Source organism: Sus scrofa, chromosome X, assembly GCF_000003025.6.
Source record: "Sus scrofa isolate TJ Tabasco breed Duroc chromosome X, Sscrofa11.1, whole genome shotgun sequence".
NCBI lineage: Eukaryota > Metazoa > Chordata > Mammalia > Artiodactyla > Suidae > Sus > Sus scrofa.
Window position 1 is genome coordinate 44314949 of NC_010461.5, and position 22378 is coordinate 44337326.

The 22378-nt window shown below is 40.1% G+C and overlaps 1 protein-coding gene across 8 annotated transcripts in view; it reads right to left on the reverse strand.

Moving 5' to 3' along the window:
- SHROOM4 (shroom family member 4) overlaps window positions 1-22378 on the reverse strand; it is a 242014-nt gene that overhangs the window by 12993 nt on the left and 206643 nt on the right. For 4 of the 8 annotated variants that reach the window (XM_021080598.1, XM_021080599.1, XM_021080600.1 and 1 more), the window contains 2 exons: window positions 20251-20520; window positions 15017-18881 (listed from right to left, as the gene is read on the reverse strand). In XM_021080598.1, the coding sequence (XP_020936257.1) occupies window positions 18612-18881; window positions 20251-20520 (540 nt within the window). In that variant the 3' untranslated portion in view covers window positions 15017-18611. Of the gene's footprint in view, window positions 1-263; window positions 338-15016; window positions 18882-20250; window positions 20523-22378 lie in introns of those variants that run through there. The other 4 variants (XR_002340849.1, XR_002340848.1, XR_002340847.1 and 1 more) reach the window with 3 other exon arrangements.

Sequence of the window (22378 nt, forward strand, 5' to 3'; positions counted from 1 at the left end):
TAATAAATGAGTTGTAAGCCACTAAGTCTTTTGTAATTTATTATACAGCAATAATAGATGATTAATATAGTGGACATGGTATACTCTACATGAGGGAAGGTTTAAATACCCTTTTATGGTTTGGCTCTTTCTCCCTCAAGCTTTAGCCTTCCAACAAAAGATGAGTGTGCCAAAGGGAGTGGAAGTTCCTTTAGCTTGGATCATTGAATGAGAAAATTCATGAAGCCACCTGAACCCAGCCAAACAGCAAAGGTGTAACTAACCATTAGAACCTCATGTAAGAATCACAGGTAATGTTTATTGTTGTAAGCCACTGAAATTTAGGAATTGTTTGTCACTGCAAAAAAAAAAAAAAGGTAATTAGTTCAAAGCTGAAAAATATATTGGCTCTGTCTTTAAATATCAAATATCAAATTTAAATATCAATATATTCAGTTTTTAAATATCAAAGCCAGGAGTTCCTGTCATGGCTCAGTGGATAACAAACTCAACTAATATCCATGAGGACATGGGTTTGATCCCTGGCCTTGCTCATTGGGTTAAGGATCCGGTATTGCTGTGAGCTGTGGTGTAGGTCATAGACACAGTTTGGATCCTGCATTGCTGTGGCTGTGGAGTAGGCCAATAGCTACAGCTCCGATTCGGCCCCTAGCCTGGGAACCTCCATATGCCATAGGTGTGGACCTAAAAAGACAAAAAAAAAATCAAAGTCAAAGCTAAGGAGTTATGTCATCAAAATGGTGAAGTAGGAGGCCAAGCCTCTGTCCTTCCACAAAGATCAATAATTACATAGCTATCCACAAACAGAAACAGCTCTTAGAGACCACCAGTGTCCACTTAAGAAACTTCAGCCACACAGTGGAACAAAAAACTTAAGAATAACAACACAAAAAGAGAAGGAAGAACAGCTTCATTTTGTCTGCATCATCTCATCCCTAAGCTGACATTACTCAGTGCCAAGAAGTAACTCCCCAGCTGAAAGAGTTCCATTTCCAGGAAAGGGAGAATGGGGTGTGACCACCTTCCCCAGGCTTTCAGGGCACCACAGGAGGACCCATTTCAGTTTTATCTCACCCAGACACCAGCAAAGCTGAGACATATAGAAGTGGCAAGGAACAAGGAAGAAAGCAAGGCTACCAGCATTAGCTATGTATCAGGAGAATCTGTGGTTCCCAGTGGCCTGCTCTGTAGAGGATCCCAGCAAATTTGCCACTAAAGAAACCAATGACCAGCAGAGCCTGTGTGGCTTTCCTGCAGATTTCACCAGTTTTTGCCCCAAAGGCATTTTCATTGACAAATGCCAGCTACCCAAGACCCTCCATGCTCCCTCTATCCTCTGCTCCTGGTGAAGCCTGATACCTGCATTGGCAGCCATCCCAGGCCTCTGCAGACATGTAAATGCAAGATACTAGCCCATATCCCTGTGGCTGATCCTGAGTGCTTGCAGCCAGTCCATCTAGATGTGCTATTGACCACCACCCTCCTGCCTCTCATCACTGACCTCTACTGCTATGTCTGTGTCCATGGCAAGATTCTATAGTCAAGGCTCTCATGGCTTCTTGTGGGCTTATATTTGGCCTTATATCCAGTCAATGGCCAATACCAATGGGCTCACTTGCAGCTAGCCTCCCCTTTCTTCCAGCTATATACCTGCACACCCCTGGCCTGACCAACATCACCCACATCCACTGTTGTGCACACATCCATGTGGAGATCCTGCAGCCACTAGAGTACATGCCAACAAACAAGGCCCCTGAAACTGCTGTGGATCTGGCTCCGGTCCTGTCTCCTGCATTTAGCTTGAACCACTGGTTCCACCTACAGTTAGCCCTTCCAGCTTCTTACCTCCATAACTCCACCTATCTTTCTTCCCTGGCCTCTACTGCTGTGTGAGTACTCATGGGGATATTGTACAGCCACAGGAGTGCATGCCAATATCTAGGGTCTCCATAGTGCTAGTAAACCCACAGTTGGCTCAGGCCTTTACTGCTGCCCTGGCCCCCATCACTGTGTGTGTGTCTTCAAGTCGCACCCCCCCAACACACACACTATACAGGCATCTGCAGCTAACCCCTATTGCCAAGCATGTGCATGCCACTCTAATTACCACCACTACCTGCCATGGTCCCTAGCTGCTAGACCTGGAGGTACACCTGATGAACACAACAGCCCCTGTAGCCTGCAAATCCTCCACAGTGCTTACCACACATTTATTGATGCTGTGGGCCCCAGCAGCTTGAATTGACAAGACATCAAGACCCCCCGCAGACCTGGAGCTACCACATGCCTCTGCACTTGTGCCCTGCACCACTAGATCCAAGGTCACATCATGCTCCAGCATGCCCCACTTGCAAGTGAAGGCCTTTCCTTACCACAGTCAGTCTATAAAGTTTGGAAGATATGACTGCTTCTTCAAATGTGGAGAAACCTATGGAATATTAGAGGGATCAAAAATAAGCAGGGAAATATGACACCACCAAAGGAACATAGTAAACTTTCAGTAACTGACCTCAAATAAATGGAGTTATGTGAATTGCCAAAGAATTCAAAATAATTTTTCTAAAGATGCTGAGAGAACTACAAAAGAACACAGATGAACAATTTAACAAAATCAAGATATAATACAAAAGCAAAATATAAAGTCCAACAAAGAGATAGGAAACATAAAGAAGAACGAAACAGAAATTGTGGAGCTGAAGATACAATGACTGAACTGAGGAATTCAATAGAGAGCTTTCATCATCAGATTGGACCAAACAGAAAAGGAAAAAATCAGATCATTTGGAATCATTGAGTCACAGAAGCAAAAAGAATAAAAAAAAAAAAGCCTATAGGACTCACAGGACACCAATAAAAGAAAGAGTCTATGCATCATTGGAGTCCCAGAAGGAGAAGATGATAAAGTTTAAATAATGTCCGAGAACTTCCCAAACCTGGGAAGAGATTTGGACACCCAAGTTCATGAAGCTAGGAGGCCTCCCCATAATTTCAATCCAAAACAATCTTCTCTAAGAAACATCATATGACTTCCCATTGTGGCACATTGGAAACAAATCTGACTAGTATCCATGATGTGGGTTCAATCCCTGGCCTTGCTCAGTGGGTCAGAGATCTGGCATCACAGTGAGTTATAGTGTAGGTCGCAGATGCAGCTTGGAGCCCACACTGCTGTGGCTGTGGCATAGGCTGGCAGCTACAGCCCCGATTTGACTCCTAGCCTGGGAACTTACATATGCCATGGGTGAGGCCCTAAAAAGGAAAAAAAAAGAAACATTATAATAAAACTGTCTCAAATCAAATGGAGGAGATAGTTTAAAAGTAGCAAGAGAAAAAAATCTCTCATAAAGGGGATACCATAAGGCTATCAGTGGATTTCTAAGGAAAAACCTTACAGATGAAGAGAGAGTGAGATATACATATTCAAAGCGCTGAAAGGAAAAAACTCCCAACCAAGATGACTTTACCTAACAATGTCCTTCAGAAATGAAGATGAGATAAAGCCTCCACAAAAAAAAACAAAAGTGAGGGAGTTTATCACCACAAGACTTGCCTTACAGTAAATGCTAAAAGGAGTTCTTCAAGCTGAAATGAAAAGATGCTAATTAGTAATATGAAAACATAAGAAAACATACAACAAACTGATAATATTAAGTAGAGAGTCAGATTTAGAATACTAATACTGTAATTTGGTGTGTTGACCACATGGCTCTAGTATAAAAGTTGAAGGACAAAAGCATTAAAAATAGCTACAATGATTTGTTAATGGCTACACAATATAAAATATGTAAATTGTGACATCAAAAACAAAATGAGAATAAAAGGGCAGAGTTTTTGTGTGCAATCAATGTTAAGCTGCTACTAGCTTAAATAGACTTATATCAATAAAATGTTTCAAGTAAGCCTCAGGGTAACCACAAAATAAAAACCTATAACAGATGAACACAAGATAAAGAGAAGGGAATCAAAGTATACTACTTCCTTTGCGAATCATTGATTCGCAAAGGAAGACAGTAAGGAAGAAAAAAGGAACAAAGGAACTTTGAAACAACCACAAAACAATAAGATGTCAATAGTAAGTCCTTATATATTAATTACTTTGAATATAAATAGGTTAAATTCTCCAATCAAAAGGTAAAAATGACTTAATGATGGAATAAAAACAAGACCCAGGTATATGTTGCCTCTAAGAGACACTTTAGCTTCAAGAATACACATAGCCTCAAAGTAAAGGGATGAAAAAGATATTCCACAGAAATGAAAACCAAAAAAGAATGGAGTACCATTCGTCTATCAGACAAAACAGACTTTAATTTTTATTGAATGAAACATTCTTTAAATTCTATAGTGCTTTACAATTTTCAAAAGTTTCTCACACAGGATTTCATATAATCCCATAACAACCCCTTTTTTCCTCTACCCTTATATTGCCCTCCCTCTTTCCTCTCCTCACTGGTAACCACTTGTTTGTTCTCTATATTTATCTTTAGGTTATACATATAAGTGATATCATACAGTGTTTGTCTTTCTTTGTATTATTTATTTCACTTAGCATAATGTCCTCCAGGTCCATCCATGTTTCTCCAATGGGCAAAATTTCATTCTTTAGACATAACGGACTTTAAGTCAAAAATTGTTAACAAGAGACAAAGAAGGCTATGATAAAGGGCTCGTTTCATCAGGAGGACAACAATTGTAAATATATATGCACCCACTATCAGCACATCTAAACATATTAAGCAAACACTAACAGACCTGAAGGGAGTAATAGACAACATGATAACAGTAGGGACTTCAATACCCTAGTTTCAACAATGGATAGGTCACCCAGATAGCAAATCGATCTGGAAACATTGGATTTGAACTGTATTTTATTTATTTATTTTGGCTTTACTGGTGGCATGTGGAAGTTCCCAGCCTAGGGATTGAACCCAAGTCACAGCAGTGACAATGTCAAATCCTTAACTGCTAGGCCACCAGGGCACTCCCTTGAACTATACTTTAGACCAAATGAACCTAACAGACATGTAAAAAACATTCCATCCAACACCAGCATAATACAAATTCTTCTCAAGTGCACATGGAACATTCTCCATGACACATTATATGTTATGTCACAAAAGAAGTCTTAGCAAATTTAAAAAGATTGAAAACATATCAACTATCTTTTTCTGACCACAATGACATGAAACTAGAAATCAATAAAAGAAGGAGAACTGGAAGATTCACAAATATGTGGACATTAACATACTCCTGAACAATCAATGAGTCAAAGATGCAATCAAAAGGGAAATCAAATAACTTTTAAATGAAAATTTAAACATAGCATAACAAAACTTATAGGATGAAGCAAGAGCAGTACTAAAAGGGAAGTTGATAGTTATAAAGCCTACATTAAGAAAAAAGAAAGTTCTCAAATAAACAACCTCATGGAACTAGGAAAAAAAACTCAGCAAAATTTGTCAGAATTATGGAGAAAACAAATATCATGGAAAAAATAAATCAAAAATAGAAAAACAGTAGAAAAGATCAATAAAATTGAGTTGGGTTTTTTTGAAAAGATAAACAAAGCTGACAAACTTTAGCTATACTTACTAAGAAAAAAAGAAGACAAAAATTATAAATGATATTACAAAATATAATGAGACTACTATGAATAATTATATGCCAACAAATTGAACAATGAAGAAGAAATGGAAAAATTCCTAGAAACAGACAATGTACCAAAGAAATAGAAAATATGAACAGACTAATAACAAGCAAGAAGATTGAATTAGTAATCCAATAAAAGAAAGCCCAGCACCAGATGGCTTCAGTGGGTGAAATCTACTAAACATTTAAAAAAAGAATCAATGCCAACTCTGCTCAAACTTCCAAATAATTAAGTCGTGGTAACACTCTCAAACTCATTTCACAAGGCCAGCATTCCCTGATACCCAAGCCAGATAAAGATACTACAAGAAAAGCAAACTATAGACCAGTATCTCTAATGAATATAGATGCAAAAATTCTCAAAAAAAATACTAGCAAAATGAATTCAATAGTATTTTGAAGGGATCATACATCATGATCAGGTGATATTTATCCCTTGGATACAAGGATGGCTCAACATACACAAATTAATAAATATGACACCACATTAATAGAATAAAAGACAAAATCATGTGATTATCTCAACAGATGCAGAACAAGCATTTGAAAAATTTAAACATCCTTTTATAATAAAAACTTTCAACAAATTGTGTATACGAGGGACATTAAAACAATAAAAGCCATATATAACAAACTCACAGCTAACATTACACTCAAGGGTGAAAAATTGCAATGTTTTCAAAGAGTTTCAGAAGATAGGTGTTAACTCTTCTTTAAATGTTTGATGGAATTTGCCTGTGAAGCCATCTGGGCATGGACTTTCGTTTGTTGGAAGTTTTTAAATCACAGTTTTAATTTCAGTGTTTGTGATTGGTCCATTAGTATTTTCTACTTATTCCTGTTTCAGTCTTGGAAGATTATACCTTCCTGAGAAGTTGTCCATTTCTTCTAGGTTGTCCATTTTATTTGCATATAGTTGCTTGTAATAGTCTCTTATGATCCTTTGTGTTTCTGTGGCATTAGTTGTAACTTCTCCTTTTTCATTTCTAATTTTGTTGATTTGAGCCTTTTCCCTTTTTGTTAGTGTGTCTGGTTAACCAATTTTATCTTTTCAAAGTACCAGCTTTTAGTTTTAGTAATCTTTTCTACCATTTTCTTCATCTTCATTTCATTTATTTCTGCTCAAATTTTTATGATTTATTTCCTTCTACTGACGTTGGGTTTGGTTTGTTCTTCTTCCTCTAGTTGCTTTAGGTGTAAGTTTTTGTTATTTAAGATTTTTCTTATTTCCAGAGGTAGGCTTGTATTGCTATAAACTTCCCTCTTGGAAGTGCTTTTTCTATGTCCCATAGGTTTTGGATCATTGTGTTTTCATTGTCATTTGTCTTTAGGTACATTTTGTTTTCCTCTTTGATTTTTTGGTGATCTATTGGTTTTTCACTAACATATTGTTTAGCCTCCATGTGTTTGTGTTTTTACAGGTTTTTTTTTTCTTGTAGTTGATTTCTAATCTCATAGCATTGTGGTTGGAAAAGATGCTTGATATGATTTCATTTTTCTTAAATTTACTGAGGCTTGTTTTGTGGCCTAGCATGTGACCTACCCTGGAGAATGTTTCACATGTACCTGAAAAGAATGTGTATTCTGCTGCTTTTGGATGGAATGTTCTACATATATCTTTTAAGTCATTGACAGCATTATGCTATGTGCAAAAGTCAATCAGAGAAAGACAAATACTATATGATCTCACATATATAGAATCTAAAAACATCAAACTAACAGAAATACAGAGTAGAATGTTAGTCTCCAGGGGATGAGGAATTGGGGAAATGAGGAGATGTTGGTCAAAGGGTATAAACTTTCAGTTGTAAGATGAATAAGTTCTGGAGATCTAAAGCACAGCACAATGACTATAGTTAATAACACTGCATCATATACTTGAAAGTTGCTATGAGGGTATGTTTTCACCATAACAATGACAACAGCAACAACAAAATAGTAATTATATGAGGTGAAGGATGTATTAACTAACCTTATTGTGGTAAATATTTCACAATTCACATGTATATCAAATAATCACCTTGTATACCTTAAACTTACACAGTATTTTATGACAATTATATCTCAATAACCTGAGGGAAAAAGCCAAAGGCATAGATGAACTGCTAAAGCAGATTTAACCAGATAATGAGGCTGAAGCTGAAGTGATGCAACCTTAGACATTGGAGCATGCAGAGAACCTCATTGGCAATGGAACTGGATTTGGAATCCATTAAAATGACTTAAGCAGGAGAAGGGGTGACATAATCATATTTTGATTTTGGCAATATCACTCTGTATACAGCCTGAATAATAGACTATAGAGGGCAAGAGATGATATGGGGAGAACACCTATCAGGCTAATGCTGTAGTTTAGAAGGTAATAGTTATGGTAATAGAAGTGAATAGATTTGACACATATTTAGGAAATAGAATTGATAGGACGTGGTGAGGGATTTTTATGTAGGAAGAGTGAGAGAAAGGAGGCTATCCAGGATCACTCTAAGATGTTTGGCATTCCTAGTTGGTTGGATAGGGGTATTAGTCACTGAAATATAAAGAACACTGGAAGCAACAAGTTTTGAGAGGGAAAAATCACATGTTCAATTTCAGACATGTTAAAATGTCATTGTCATCAAAAATACATAAAGTTTTGGAACTAAGAGAGGATCTGAACTAGAGATACACATTTGGGAGGCAGGTTTATATGTGAGGTGAACTGTAACCATGGTATGGATGAATTTTCTGATGGAAGAGAAATGCAGTGAATACAGAAGAGGGTCTAGAGATAATACAGTGAGAAGACAAGAAAGGCTTGGTTTTAAGATACTCCTATATTTAATCACTGTGTTGGGAAGGGGAAGCCAACATAAAATATCTCCAGAATATGAAGCTCACAATAAAGTTTTCATGAATCCATCCTTCATAAGATATTACTACTCTGTATTTCTGAAGTGTTTACAATGAGGTAGGGCCATTGTGATAAGTCCTAATGGTATAAACTACTTTTTTTCCCCTCAAGAAGCCCATAGCCTAAAGGGAGAGACAGAAAGCATAATTATCTTACCCAAATACCATACACTCTTATTTATTAATACAATAAAATTTCCAAAAGAGGTGTAATCTGAGTTGACACTAAAGGTCAATCTGGAATTGGTTAAATGCAAGAGGTCAGGGGAGGGATTTTCAGGCAGAGGAACCTGCCTCTCTGAAAGCATGGAGGAATGAGACTGCATGACATGTTTGGAGAATTGTCTAGAACTAATGATGAGTGTGAGGATGTGTTAGAAGTCCTAGCTGGAGAAGAGATAGATACAAAGGAGATCGATCACAAAGCTCCTTGTATGCAAGTAGTCAGGGATTTATCCTATGAGCAGTGAGGCCAATTAGAAGGACCTGGCCTAGTATGCCACTTGGGGGTCAGGTACAGAGAGTAGTGTTATGTGCACCCTATAATGAGAGCCTGGAGCCAGGCAGGGTATTACTTCTTCTTCTTTTTTTTTTTTTTTTTTTTTTTTTTTTTTTGCTTTTTAGGGCTGTACATGCAGCAAGTGGAACTTTCCAGGCTAGGGGTAGAATTGGAGTTGCAGCTGCCACAGCAACATAGGATCTGAGCTGTGTCTGCAACGTACTCCACAGTTCATGGCAACACCAGACCCTTAACCCACTGAGTGGGGCCAGGTATTGAACTCACATCTTCATGGATACTAGGCAGGTTTCTAACCCCCTGAGCCACAACAGGAACTCCCGTCTTTATTTAGCCACAAAACTATCCCCTTCACAGACCTGACATGGGAACACTGGGTCTCAGAGGGAGGGCAGAGATGGTTCTAGGTCTAAAGTGTCTGAGTACCATTATAGCAAGGTCTAGAAGACACGTGGTTTTCCTCATTTTCAGATTGTTTCAGTAACAGACATGGTTTAGGTTATGCTTTGGCAAAACTGGATTTGTCTGGTTCTTACAACAGGCATACTTAATAGCTACCAGTTTGTGTGAAAGTGACCAAAATTTGTCCTAAGTGCATTGCCTTATACAATTTATGCACAGTCTAATTATTCTAACAGCCTCTCCTCACTCTTACTGTTAACTAATTTTCTTAAAGAAAAATGAAGTTTTCCTACTTGTAAAAGGTGTTTACATATATAGTCATTTATGAGACTTCTAAACAGTAGCTATTTAAGCTTAGCCCAAATAATGGATTTCTCTCAATTAGAAGTTATCATTTGTTGTACCTACTAATGGGTTTGTTCTTCTATTTTACCTTTCTCAAACTAAAAACTGTGGACAAATCAGGGTACAGATTATTTATTTTTTCCCCAGCACTTTGACTCATTCACATTTCACCTAATGCATTTTCAAGTTGGAAAGATTTTACTCATGGCCTTTTCCCAAATTATTTCCTCTGCAAAAAATATGATCAACTCAGCACTTGAGGAAGTGAGTTCCATTAATTACCCTTTTTAGATGGAAAATCAGTACCTGAGAGGAAAATGGGAATTCAAACCATGTCATTTTACTCAGTTAGCAGCAGTGCACAAATCCAGGCTGAAGGGACATATTTAAGAAACAGTTTACAAACAGAGCATAGGCTTTTAAGATTTATACTGCCCAGTAGGAGAGAAGCTTTTGCTAGAGCCCTTTAGCCTGTGGCTGTGTTTGAACTGTGCATAAGATGGGCACTATTTCCATGTGATATAAGTTAGTTTTCTTTATTATCAGTGGAATTCAGCCTTTTTGTCTAAACCATCTTTAAATCCAACTTCTTCAGTGACAGGTTTGCCATCCTTTTCTAGGCATTAAAAAATCCCATTACAAATTCCATTCAGGGAAAAAATAAGAACATCTCTGCTAAAAATTAACGTAAAATATTTTAGTTATTACAGTAGTAAAGAGAGTCATGAATCTAGCCTATTTCTAATAGCTGTGGAATCAAGGAAAAAATCTGTTTTGCCTTGCTCTACTAGGGTAAAAAATGATTATGTGTGTTTCTATACATAAAGTATGAAATTGTCTCTTTCATTAGGATGGAAACCTCATGAAGGTAGACGCTGACTATTTTGTTCACTTCAGAGTCCCCTGAGCAAAAAATAACACCTTGACATATTAGTTTAATGAATGAATGAATGAATGACATTACACCTTTATACCACTTTGGTTTAATTTGTAAACAACAAAAAATGCTGCCATGAGATTCTAAATTTATATTTAATAAAGTGTTTGAAAGTCCCAGAGTTGTTGTAAAGGTTAAATGAGAACTTTTGTTTAAAAATTGTATATTTAGATAGAAAGAATAGTGGAAGACATGTAAAATTGCCTAACCTAGGGTAGGGAACTCAATGACATTTAAGTTGACTGCAAATCTAAAAAGGAAGTTTGATAAGTAGAGGATTTCCCTAAGCCATCCTCAAACTGGAGCCCAAGTAGTCCACAGGCAGAACAGTTCTTTCCCTACTGCTCTGAATAGGGTGTGTTCTTGGGAATATAGGTGGTCATCTTGCAGGCACTTAATAGATGACATTGTTCCCATCAGATGGTAGTATTGAGCCTGCCAGAAAATTCTACTCACCATAGGGGGTTTCTTAGTCTGAAACATTTTCTCTACAAGTCCAGTGAAATCGTGACCTGGTGCACAGATCAGGATGGGTGAGGAAGGGAAACATTTTTTATTGAGGACTTACTACATGCCTCGCTTTACCAAGGATCTCATTCATTTCCTACTTTAGCTTATAAGAACTGTTAGCATTCATCCAGTACTCACTCTATGCTAGGCACTGTTTTAAGCACTTTACATGCATTAACTCACTAATTCCTCATACCAACCTAAGGAGGTGTAAGTATTTTTGTTACCTCCAATGGACAGAAGAGGACACCGAGACACAAAGAAGTTAAATATGTTCAATGTCACACAACTTCTAAGTGGGGGAGACAGTATTCAAAACCAGGTGGTTTGAGTTTCAGTGTCCAGGCTTTAACTCCCTCCCTGGAGAAGGATTATTATCCTCATTATTACTAAGGCTCCATGAATGAAATGACTTTCCAAGGTCACATTAATAGAGCCAATGGTGCTTTATTTTTCCTTATATTGTTTTACTTCAATCTCACCTCAATAAAAATGATAAATCTAGTAGCTAACATTTATTGAACACTTACTTTATGGCAGGCATTATTTTAGGTGCTTCATGTGGATTATCTCATTTAATCTTTATAAAACTTTGAGGTGGTATTTTTATTAGCCTCTTTTTTAGAGGTGAAGCTCCAGAGGAGTCAGGTAACTTATATAGGAGATATAATAAGTTGGTGGAGTCGGAATCTAAAACCTGATTTATTTGCCTAAAGAGCTGAAGTCCACAATAACGCTACCATACTTCTGGCCTAGAAAGATGGCCCTCTTCCCCAACTGGTCCTGTAGGTGAAGTGATGAGACAGAATTGATACTACTGTTACTCCCTGCATTGCTGGTTCTGCCAAGTCTGCAAGGGGAAGGATGTAATGACAAGGGAGCTTGTGAATGGCATGAATACTGTATCTTTGAGGCTCAGGCATGAGCTACATGCTTACCATCAATTCAGATTTTTGTCATTAGAAATGAGACTGATAGAAATAAGCAAAAGCTTTTTTTCACCATTTTTATTGAGATATAATTCATATACCATCTAGCTAGCTCATTTAAAGTATACCATTCAATGGTTTATGGTATATTCACAAAGATGGGCAATGTTGATTACAATCTAATTTTAGGATATTTTCATCACCCCAAAAAGAAACCCCATGCCCATTAGCAGTAATTCCTCATTTCCCCCAGCCCAGCAGCCCTTGGCAACTGCTAATCTTTCTGCCTTTGTAGATTTACCTGTTCTAAATATTTCATATAAATGGAGTCATACAATATGTAGTCTTTTGTGACTAGCTTCTTTCACTTAGCATAACATTTTCAAGGTTCATCCATGTTGTGGCATATATCAGTACCCCATTCCTTTTTATGGCTGAATAATATCCCACCAAAGTTTGTTTACCCTTCCTCAGCTGATGGACATTTAAGTTGTTTCTACTTTTTTGGCTGTTATGAATAATGCTGCTTTGAACATATGTCTACGTTTTTTTGTTTGAATGCCAGCTTTCAACTGTCCTAGGCATATGCCTAGGAGTGGAATTAAGTCATATGGAAAGTCTGTTTCACATTTTAAGAAACTGCTAAATTGTTTTCCAGTGTGGCCACATCATTTTACATTTTGTACAAGTGTTTCTCTTATATCCTCACTGACACTTATTATTGTTTGCCTTTTTTATTATAGCCATCATAGTGGGTATGAAGTGGTATCTCATTGCGGTTTTGATTTGTATTGCCTTAGTGTTAAGCATTCTTCCCTGTGCTTATGGGTCATTTGCATAAATTCATTGGAGAAATGTCTATTCTTATAAAAAAAAGTCTTTGCCCTTATTTAATTGGTTATTTTTGGGTTGTAAGAGTTCTTTATAGGTTCTGAATAAAAGCCCAATATTAGATATTTTTCCCATTATGTGGATTGTCTTTTCACTTTCTTGATAGTATTGTTTGCAGCACAAAAGTTTTCAATTTTGATATACTCCAATTTATTGACATTTTTGTCACTTGTGTTTTTGGAGTTCTGTCTAGGTAATCGTTGCTTAGCCCAATGTCGGGAAGATTTATTCCTGTTTTCTTCTAAGAGTATTGTAATTTTAATGCTTACATTTAGCTTTATAGTTCAAGTTAATTTTGGTACATAGTGTAAGGAAGAGATCCAAATTCATTCTTTTCATGTGGATACCCAGTTGTCCCTTCATCATTTGTGGACAGATATTCTTTCTCCATTTTATTGGCTTGGCACCATTATTGAAAATTAACTGACCATAAACATGAGGGTTTGTTTCTGTATTCTCAATATTATTCCATTTATTTATATGTCTATACTTGTGAATACATCACAGTCTTGATGACTTTAGCTCTGTAGTAAGAGCTGATTTTGAAATTGAGAGGTGTGACGCATCCAACTTTGTTATTTTATAAGATGGTTTTGACTATTCTGGGTCTCTTGCAATTCCATATGAATTTTAGGTTTCACTTTCCCATTTATACAAAGAAGCCAGCTGGGATTCTCATAAGGATTTTGAACCTGTAGGTCAATTGGGAGAGTACTATTATCTAAAAAATAGGAAGTCTTCCAATCCATGGACAAAGGGTGACTTTATATTTATTTAGATTTTTTTCAATTTCTTTCAACAATGTTTTTAGTTTTCAGTATAAAATTCTTACATGTTGTTTATTAAATGTATCCCCAAGTATTTTTTTTTTTGATGTTAGTATAATGGAATTGTTTTTAGATTGTTCATTGCTAGTGTATAGAAACAGAAGTGATTTTATATATCAACCTTGTATCCTGTGACCTTGCTGAACTCATTTAGGCAGGTAGTTGTGAGCAGTATGAGAAGAGCAAGAATATGCCTAGATTAGAAAAGAATGGATTGAGTAAATCAAGACTAGAATAATAGTAGTTACTATGTCCTTAACATTTTGTGGTAAGTCAGTGCTTCTCACTTTTTAATATGCACATGAATCTCCTCTCAGAAGTCTAGTTAAAATGTAGACTATTACCAGTGAGTTTTGGGTGGAACCTGGGTTCTGCCTTTCTAACAATTTCTAGTAGATAGCTGGTGGCTTTCATATATTACTTTTAAGCCACAACAACTCTGTAAGACACATCTTATTGTTTCCATGTTACAGATAAGAAAAGGAACTCTGAAGTTGAGCAAATAACCCAGGTTCATAGAATAAGTGGCAAAATCAAGATTTGAACACAGTTCATTCTACTGCCAAAGCTGGGCTCGTTCAACTCTACTGCACTGGATATATGGAATAGGAGGAGATTAGTTGGCATATGAATAATGTATGGATTGGGGGAGTAGTAAGCTTTTCAGGGTCAGAGGTGCTTCTTGGAGTACATTTGGGCCTGAACCTTGACGTTATCTTGGAGAGCTGATTAGTGACTAAGAGTAAAGATGTGAGACCGAACTATCAGGTAGAAGTAAGATGATGGTAGTAGAGAGAATTCAAGATTGGAGAAGGTATAGAAAGTGGCTCACCTCTGATCAGAATCAACTTCAGAACTGGACACTGTATACTGCTGAGGTCTACACTTGAGGTCATGCCTGTTATTGATGCTTCCTGAATTCTAAATTATTGTAATGGGGATAATGAATAGCATCAAGGCTAACCCTGAGGGAACAAGGTAAGGGTTTAGGGATGTGGATAAGGCTCTGATCATACAGTTATCTATGAAGGACTATGGACAGGTAATCAAATTCCTTTCCAATACTTTGCAGCAGAATATCAGGAGATTTCCATCACTTCAGTCAAAACACATAAGATAATTTTTTTTTTGTCCTTAGCACCTTTTATTGAAGTATGACCCTTGATGACAATCTGGCAGACATATCGATGTCAGCCAAGAAGGGAGTGGTGGAGGACACAAATGCAGAAACAATAAGATTCAGAAAAATAATAGCTTCACATGGGATAGATGACCCCCCAACAGTTGTACAACCAACACTGGTTCTTTCTCTATAGAAATTGCCCCCTGCCCCACCCCCCTCTAAAGACCTACTAATCTTCAAAGAATACAATATGTTGTTACAGAAATATTATTGGCATAGACAACTCCTTTGGCAAAGACAGCGGGAGACACCAAGCTCCAGACGGGAGGAAGTGGCCAGGAATGTGCCCAGCTTCCTCCATTTGGGACCTGCTACTGGCAGAGCAGCACCTTTCGGGAGGCTGGGATTAAGGTTGCAGCCCTGGTGCCCCTTGGCAGCTTTTTGGCACAGGACGTGAAAGGGAAAACAGAACCTGAACCAGGCCTTGAAAGAGGCTTTTCATCTTTTTACCCTCTTCGTTCCTTGGCTTCTAGTCTCTCTCTTTTTAGGGCTTTATTTTCAGTGTCTCTGTCCTTCCTCTTGGATTCCCCTTGAGCATCTTCTGCTCTACCCTGGCTGAGTCTGCAGCTGGTGGGGCTCAAAAAGACTCAAAGCCCTGGGACAGGAGTATAAGGAGGACATGTGACTCTTAAATTGATTCTTCTCTATCAACCACTGTGCTTACTCATAACCCACTGTGGCCTGTATGGGGATTTGAAAGGAGAGGACAGAAGACCAATAACTGTCTTTGGGAAAGTCCCTTGGCCTTCCTTCTAAACTGCTACCCCCTGGGGTTCCCATGTGGCTCAGCAAGTTAAGGATCTGGTATTGTCACTGCTGTGGCTCAGGTCTCTGCTGTGGAGTGGGTTCAGTCCCTGACCTGGGAATTTTGTATACCACAGGTGCAGCCACAAAAGAATAAAAAATTAAAAAAATAAAATAAACTGTTCCCCCCGGTAGGCCTTGGTGGAGGGCTGAGCCCAGGAAATGAGAATGCGTGAGAAAGACACCGTATCTCAAGTCACACTGGCAGCTTTGCAGTGCTATCAGCCATGACAGGACTGCCCCATCAGCAGTGTGGGAGTCCCTGTCTGCCGAGCTTCACTGCGCACTATAGTTTGAGGGTTAAATGCTTTGGAAATTGTCCCTCTGTGTGAAAATGAGCATTCTTGTGCTCTGATTCCAACTTTTGAAAGTTGGAGGTGAGATAGGTGACACAAATAACAGAATCAGTATACTTTCAGGGTAATAAAACTTAAGGTACAACCATTCTAACGCTGACTTAAAAAGCCCAGACCATGGTCATGGTGTCCAGGTAAGTGGCCACTCTTTTCCCTGGGCTATAGTTCCCAAAAGCTGTTCTAGCAAAAAAAAAAAAAAAAAAAAAAAAAAAAAAAAAAAAATCTTAGAATAATGGGCTATATTGGCCTTACCCCTCCCTCCAATACAAGACTTGTTCACTGTTTGTCTAAGAGCCTGTTTTTTTTTTTTTTAAAAAAAAAAAAAAAGATGGCAACCACAGACTCTATTCAAAGCACTCCCCAGTCTTCCTCAACCTTGACTTAGGTAAACCTAGCCCCTTATAAGCTACCAGCTTTCCTGAATAGAGTAAAATCCTCCACTTGATGGGAGAATGGCAGGTTGGCATTTTTAACAGTGGTTCTAACAGCAGCACTGTACTAAGAGCATGCTCAGGGCCCCCCTCCCTACAGGACACCCTGCTGGCCAAGATTCTTCCATTGTTTCCAAATACAATGAAGAGGAAACAGAAGCTAGCAACCAGTATTTGTAGCAGCAGCAAAGTTCCTTGGCAAATTCTTTGGTTGAATGAAGCACCCCTGCTGCTACAGTTAACCTCTGAGGACCCCGAGGAACTCAGCAGTGACTAGAAGCCCAGGCTGGCTGAGCAGGGCCGTGCAATACCAAGCATGGGCCCCAGTTAGCAAGGAACCAGGAATTGAGCTGGATAACAGGGCAGAGTTTCTTGCCATAGCCCACCCAAGGGCTTTTCCAGGATAGAAACTGGCTACCAGTGTCAGGACATTGGCAACAGTAGCAGCAGCATTTGTTGTTTGTGGGCCTAAGATCCTGGCTGGATTATAACTTGCGTTGCAGGGCTGGCCCTGGCTGGAGCTTCCAGCTACCATGGATTTCAGTTCCCTGAGCCAGGCCACAGGATAAGAAAACAATTAGATAGAGGAGCTCTTCCTGAGCTCACCCCTACCTTAGCTTGGAAATGGTAGAGAAATGGGTGAACCTTCATCCCTTTCAGATTTCTTTGGTTTCGGGAAAAAATAAGTACAAAAAAATATATATTGAACCTTGTTGGGGAAATCTAAGCTCACGGTCATCCAGACTTCAAGGGAAGTGTAGGGTCAGGCCACAGTGGGGAAGACTCTTAGTTCCAAGTGAGAACTCCTTTCTTAGACACTTGTCAGCTATGGTTGGTAGAATTCAAGGCCTTGGTACTCGCTTACCTAGCCATTGGTGAATTCAGGCTGATCTGCAGAAAATGCTTTCCTTCTGGGCTAACTTTCCCCTTTCCAACTCCCCTCTTCTCACCTTATTAGTTAAAAAAAGAAAACAAAAACAATCAAGACATAAAAATAAATAAAATCAAAAGGCCATTTAAAATATAACAATAACAACCCCCTGCCCCCCAATAATAAAACATGTATCCAGAAGTCAGCTTTAGTAGAGCTATGAATGGCCCCATAGTGTGAAGCTCTTGGGGTAGGCACTTGGCACCCCCAGCAATGAAAAGGCAAGATGGAACAGCAAGTCGTAGGCCAAAGTCTTAGGGTGGGGGGTGGGGAGGGCCACACCAGCCAGGGCTGAAGATAGGCCACTTCCCCCTCAACTAGCTGCTGAGGAAGGTGGGGTAGAGCTGATTCAATTCCTTTAAGCATAGCTCCTCTCAGCAGGGCACCGGGCGGTGATTCCCCACCTTGGCTCACATTGTGGTAAGTGTCATTGCTCCTTCTGTGCTTCCTGCTGCAAAGCCCAGGCAAGGCCCTGAAGCTGATGGTAGGTGCGCACCCTCAAGACAACCAGATCTCCATGGGAAGTGGCTGGGCCATGAGCCTCAGGGCAGAGTGGAGCTGCATGGGCAACTTCCCTCTGAGATTTCAGAGGCAGATTATGGTGTGTGTGGGGGGGTCGGGTGGGGGGTGGCGGGTGGTGAGTGCATGATGTTCCTGGTGTCCTGATACAAAGAAGAATGAAGGCACTTCGGTGGTTCTGCGTGCAACGAGCGCTTGGCTGTGCAAACTGTGGGAAGGAGAGTGTGGTTTGTAGGTTTGTGTGGTCACACTTTGCTGCAGCTTCTACTTCTTGCTTCTGCTCCCTCGAGTAGAAGCTTAGGGCTTCCCCAGGTCCTCTTAGCTGGCTGGGAACACTGCTAGGTTAAGGGGCAGTGAGAGACTCCAGGGTAGAGGATATGGAACAAACTGCTAACTAACTGCTATCTACTTGCTAACAAATTGCTAACAAAGATTGAAAGCACTTCCCGTTGCACTGGGGCAGGGATGGTGTAGGCAGTCCGCTGATGGGATTAGAAATTACTGGGCCCCAGGAGTAGGCTCTCCCTGAGACATTTGAGCTGCTCTTCCCCGAGCTTGATCTTCTCTTCCAGCTCTCGCTGTTCAATGATGAGAGCTGATTTCATCTTCACAAAGTGCTGGTAGTCTTGGAGCTGGTCCTGAGGCAGGTAGCGGGAGACCATTCCAAACACCAACTTCTCCCGGCGGTCCACGTGCTCCTTCAGCTCCTTGGCATCTGTCAACTGCCCTGTCAGCTGCTGTTTCTTCTCTATCAGCACCAGCTGGGGAAGCAGAAGACCAGTGAGGGCCACCCCAAAGATCAGTTTTCTGTCCAACCCAGGGCTCTGCCAGGGATGCTCCCACAAAGCAACTGACTCATTGATGAGTCCTAGATTGCCTGCCCTGAAGTCCATCTGGATGCCAAAGCCTTTCTTTGCTGTAGCAGGGGAGGATAAACAAGACGGCAATTCTGGACAAGGGGATGTGCAGTCACCTCGTTCCATCTCTTAACTGTTTTTAACCCGTGGACCACCACTGGGGTTGGGGTGGGGAAAAGGCTCTGGCAAAGCCAGCTCATCCACGTTCCATCTGCTGAAAAATCATCACTCTGACAATGCTTTCAAAATGGTGCCGGTGCGTCTGTGTGCGTGTGCTGGGATGTATCCGTGTGTGGGCACAGACATTCATGCCTTTTAATGTGGATTCACATTTGTATCCAAAACCACTTGGATGGGAAAAGGTAAGGCAGTTTGGGCTCAGGAATGTACACAGAGTGACCTAACCTGTGAAATTGACAGCCTCCCGATTCACCTACTTGGTGAGACCTCTTCCTTTAACTCTGAGAAAGACAGGCAAAATGCTGCTGCTGCTCTTACTATTACTACTATTAAAACTACTACTACTAAAACTACTATCACCACTACTACTACTGCTAAAACTACTACAATAATAACTACTACTACTATTAAAACTACTACTACGACAACTACTACTGCACCAGTAACTACTACTACTACTACTACACCAGTACCTACTACTACCACTACAACTACTCAACTACTAGTACTACAACTACCCCACACCAGTAACTACTATTATCACTACAACTACCACTACACCAGTAACTACTACTACCACTACCACTACTACTACACAAAATAACTACTACTACCATTACAATAACTAGTGCTAAAACTACTACTACTGCTGCTACTACTACCACTACTAAAACTACTGAAACTACTATTAGTACTACTGCTATAAAACTACTACTACTAGTATTACTACTACCACTAAAACTACTACCGCTACTACTTCTACTACCAGCAGCTAGCACTGATTCAGTGTTTACCTTGTTCTAGGCCCTGGTTAAGTCATTAACATGGGTTACCTAAGTTAAGTCTCAGAACCCCATGAGGTAGGTAGCGTGTTCACCCCAAAGACTGAGACAGAGAGAGGTTAAGTGAGTTGCCCACAATCACACAGTTCATTAGTGGTAGAGTCAGAATTTCTAGGCACATATAAGCCAGTGTCCACACTCTTCACACTATCTTCTCCTGCCTCCCAGACTAGCCAGACTTGAAAGAAGGAGCCCTGGAAAGAAGCAGATAGCACTTCCCTCCATCCACACCCTGGAGACATCAAGCCTACCTTCTCTTGGTTGGCCTCTGAATCGATACTGTTGAGAGCATTCTCCACCCGGGCCAGTCGTCCAGAGAGCGACAGCAACAAGTTGACTACTTTGTCCAGGTCCCCGATAAACAAACGGTATTTTTCAAACTCATTGGATTTGCAGACAGCTTTTAGGTTGGCCTCGACCTCCTCCCCAAGGGCAGAATTGGCACTGATGTCCTCTAGCAATCCTCGCTGGGCCTCCCGCAGCACAGAAAGTTTCCTGCCAATGCTTTCAATAAGCTGTATCTAGGAGAAATAAACAGAGGCAAAGGATGAGAATGGGGACCAACAGAAACGGATCTGTGCCTATAAGCTCTGTTTTGAGATCCAAGTTAACAGATGGCGGGCTACTACCCTAATCATTGGAAACAAAGGAAACCTGAGCAAGTCGTGAGCAATTCCAGTTTTCTGGACAGGCGCCTTCTTTTCCATCTCTTCAGATCTGCTAGGAATCAATGCCTCCACCAAACTTCTTGGCATTAGATGAGTGGTACCCAGCGGGTAATTCTTATTTGTTAGATGTAACTTAATAAATACTTGCCGAGGCTATTTGCTAAACGGGAATGCTGATGAGAGCATAGGCTGGAAAAGCAATGCCATCAAGTATTTGCCTATTGCTTCATTCATTCCCTTTTTTTCCATTTCAGTATCTCTGATGTGGATGACAATGTGCTAGTTCTTCCCCTCCTCAGCTTGGCTTTTGAGGCGTTTTGGATGAGAGTGGAGTTCTAAAGTCCTAGTGACTAGGCTTCACTGCCAGCTCTTCCTAGTTGTGTGACCTTGGGTGAATTTCTTTATGGAGTTTTACTTTATCTGCAGAATGGGGGTTAACCTAGTACCTACTTCATTGAATTATAATATGGGTTCCATGTGATAATGCATGCTAAAGGTTTAGCACAAAGTGCTCAATCAAAGCTCTTGCTCTGATTATTATTCAGTCTGGCCTCACCCTACCATTCTATTCTCTCACTCCTCAGAGCCTCTGAGGATTAGCTCTCACTATCTGTGTTCCAACCACTCCTTCTTAGGTTCCTGATTTGCTGGTGCAGTTCCACCAGCTCTTTCTCTCTTCCTTCACTTTGGCTATTCCAATTCTTTCTTCAGAGCCCAGCTTTGCCTCCACCTTTCCTGCTCCCATAACTCCTCACTCAATGATCTTTTTCTTTTCTAAACTCTCCATTGTTTTAGAATTAGAACCCTAGAGTATAAGTTGAAGTTGTTCACGTTCTAATTCATGTGCTTGCATCTGACCCCTCACCAACTACTGATTGTAAGTTTCTCAAAGGAAGCACTACCTTATATCTTCTGATTTGTCTCCCCAGTTCTGGGACTTTACTCACAGAAGGTAGTGGGGTAGAGTGGAGTTTTGGAGCCTAGATTTCAATTCCACCTCCTTTAAACTGTGTGACCTTGGGCAATATACTCAATCCCACTGAAACTATAACCAAGCAGGGCCCTGTAGGGCTCCTGGGCACACAGGCCTTTCTGTGTTCTCCATTTCTTGTTTTTAGGGAATAAGCTTCAGCCTCCATGACTCTCCTTGAGTTCCAAAGGGCAGTTGCTAATCAGGGAAGGGAGGGGATGCAGAGACCAGGGAGGAGCAGTCAAGAGACAACAGTGTAGCCTTGGGGTGGGGTCCTGGTTCCTCCTCAAGGAATATACAAAAGAATATCTTTGAGCCTTTCAGCAGAACTAAAACCCCCAACAAATGGAAGAACTACTTGATGAAGCATTCTTCATTCCAGGAAGAAGGAAGACCACCAGAACCAGTCCTGGGCCACTAAACACCAGTTTTGAAAGACAATGCAAACTTGCCTCTACCCTGATCCTTATCTACAGTCCAATTTTCCACTCCCCAAACTATAAAACCACCTCTCATCTCTCCCAAGGGGGGCACAGTCTTTAAGGCGTTAGTCTGATGTGGCCGCCCAACCCCCTTTGCCTGGCCAAGCAATAAAGCCATCTTTTTCTCCTTCACCCCAAATTCTGTCTCCATGTTTCTATTCAGCAACAGCAGACCAAGGCTGAGTTTCAGCAACAAAACTTCCGTTTCCTCATCTGTAAACTGGAGAAGCACCACCACCCCCGGCCCCAGTTCCACTGT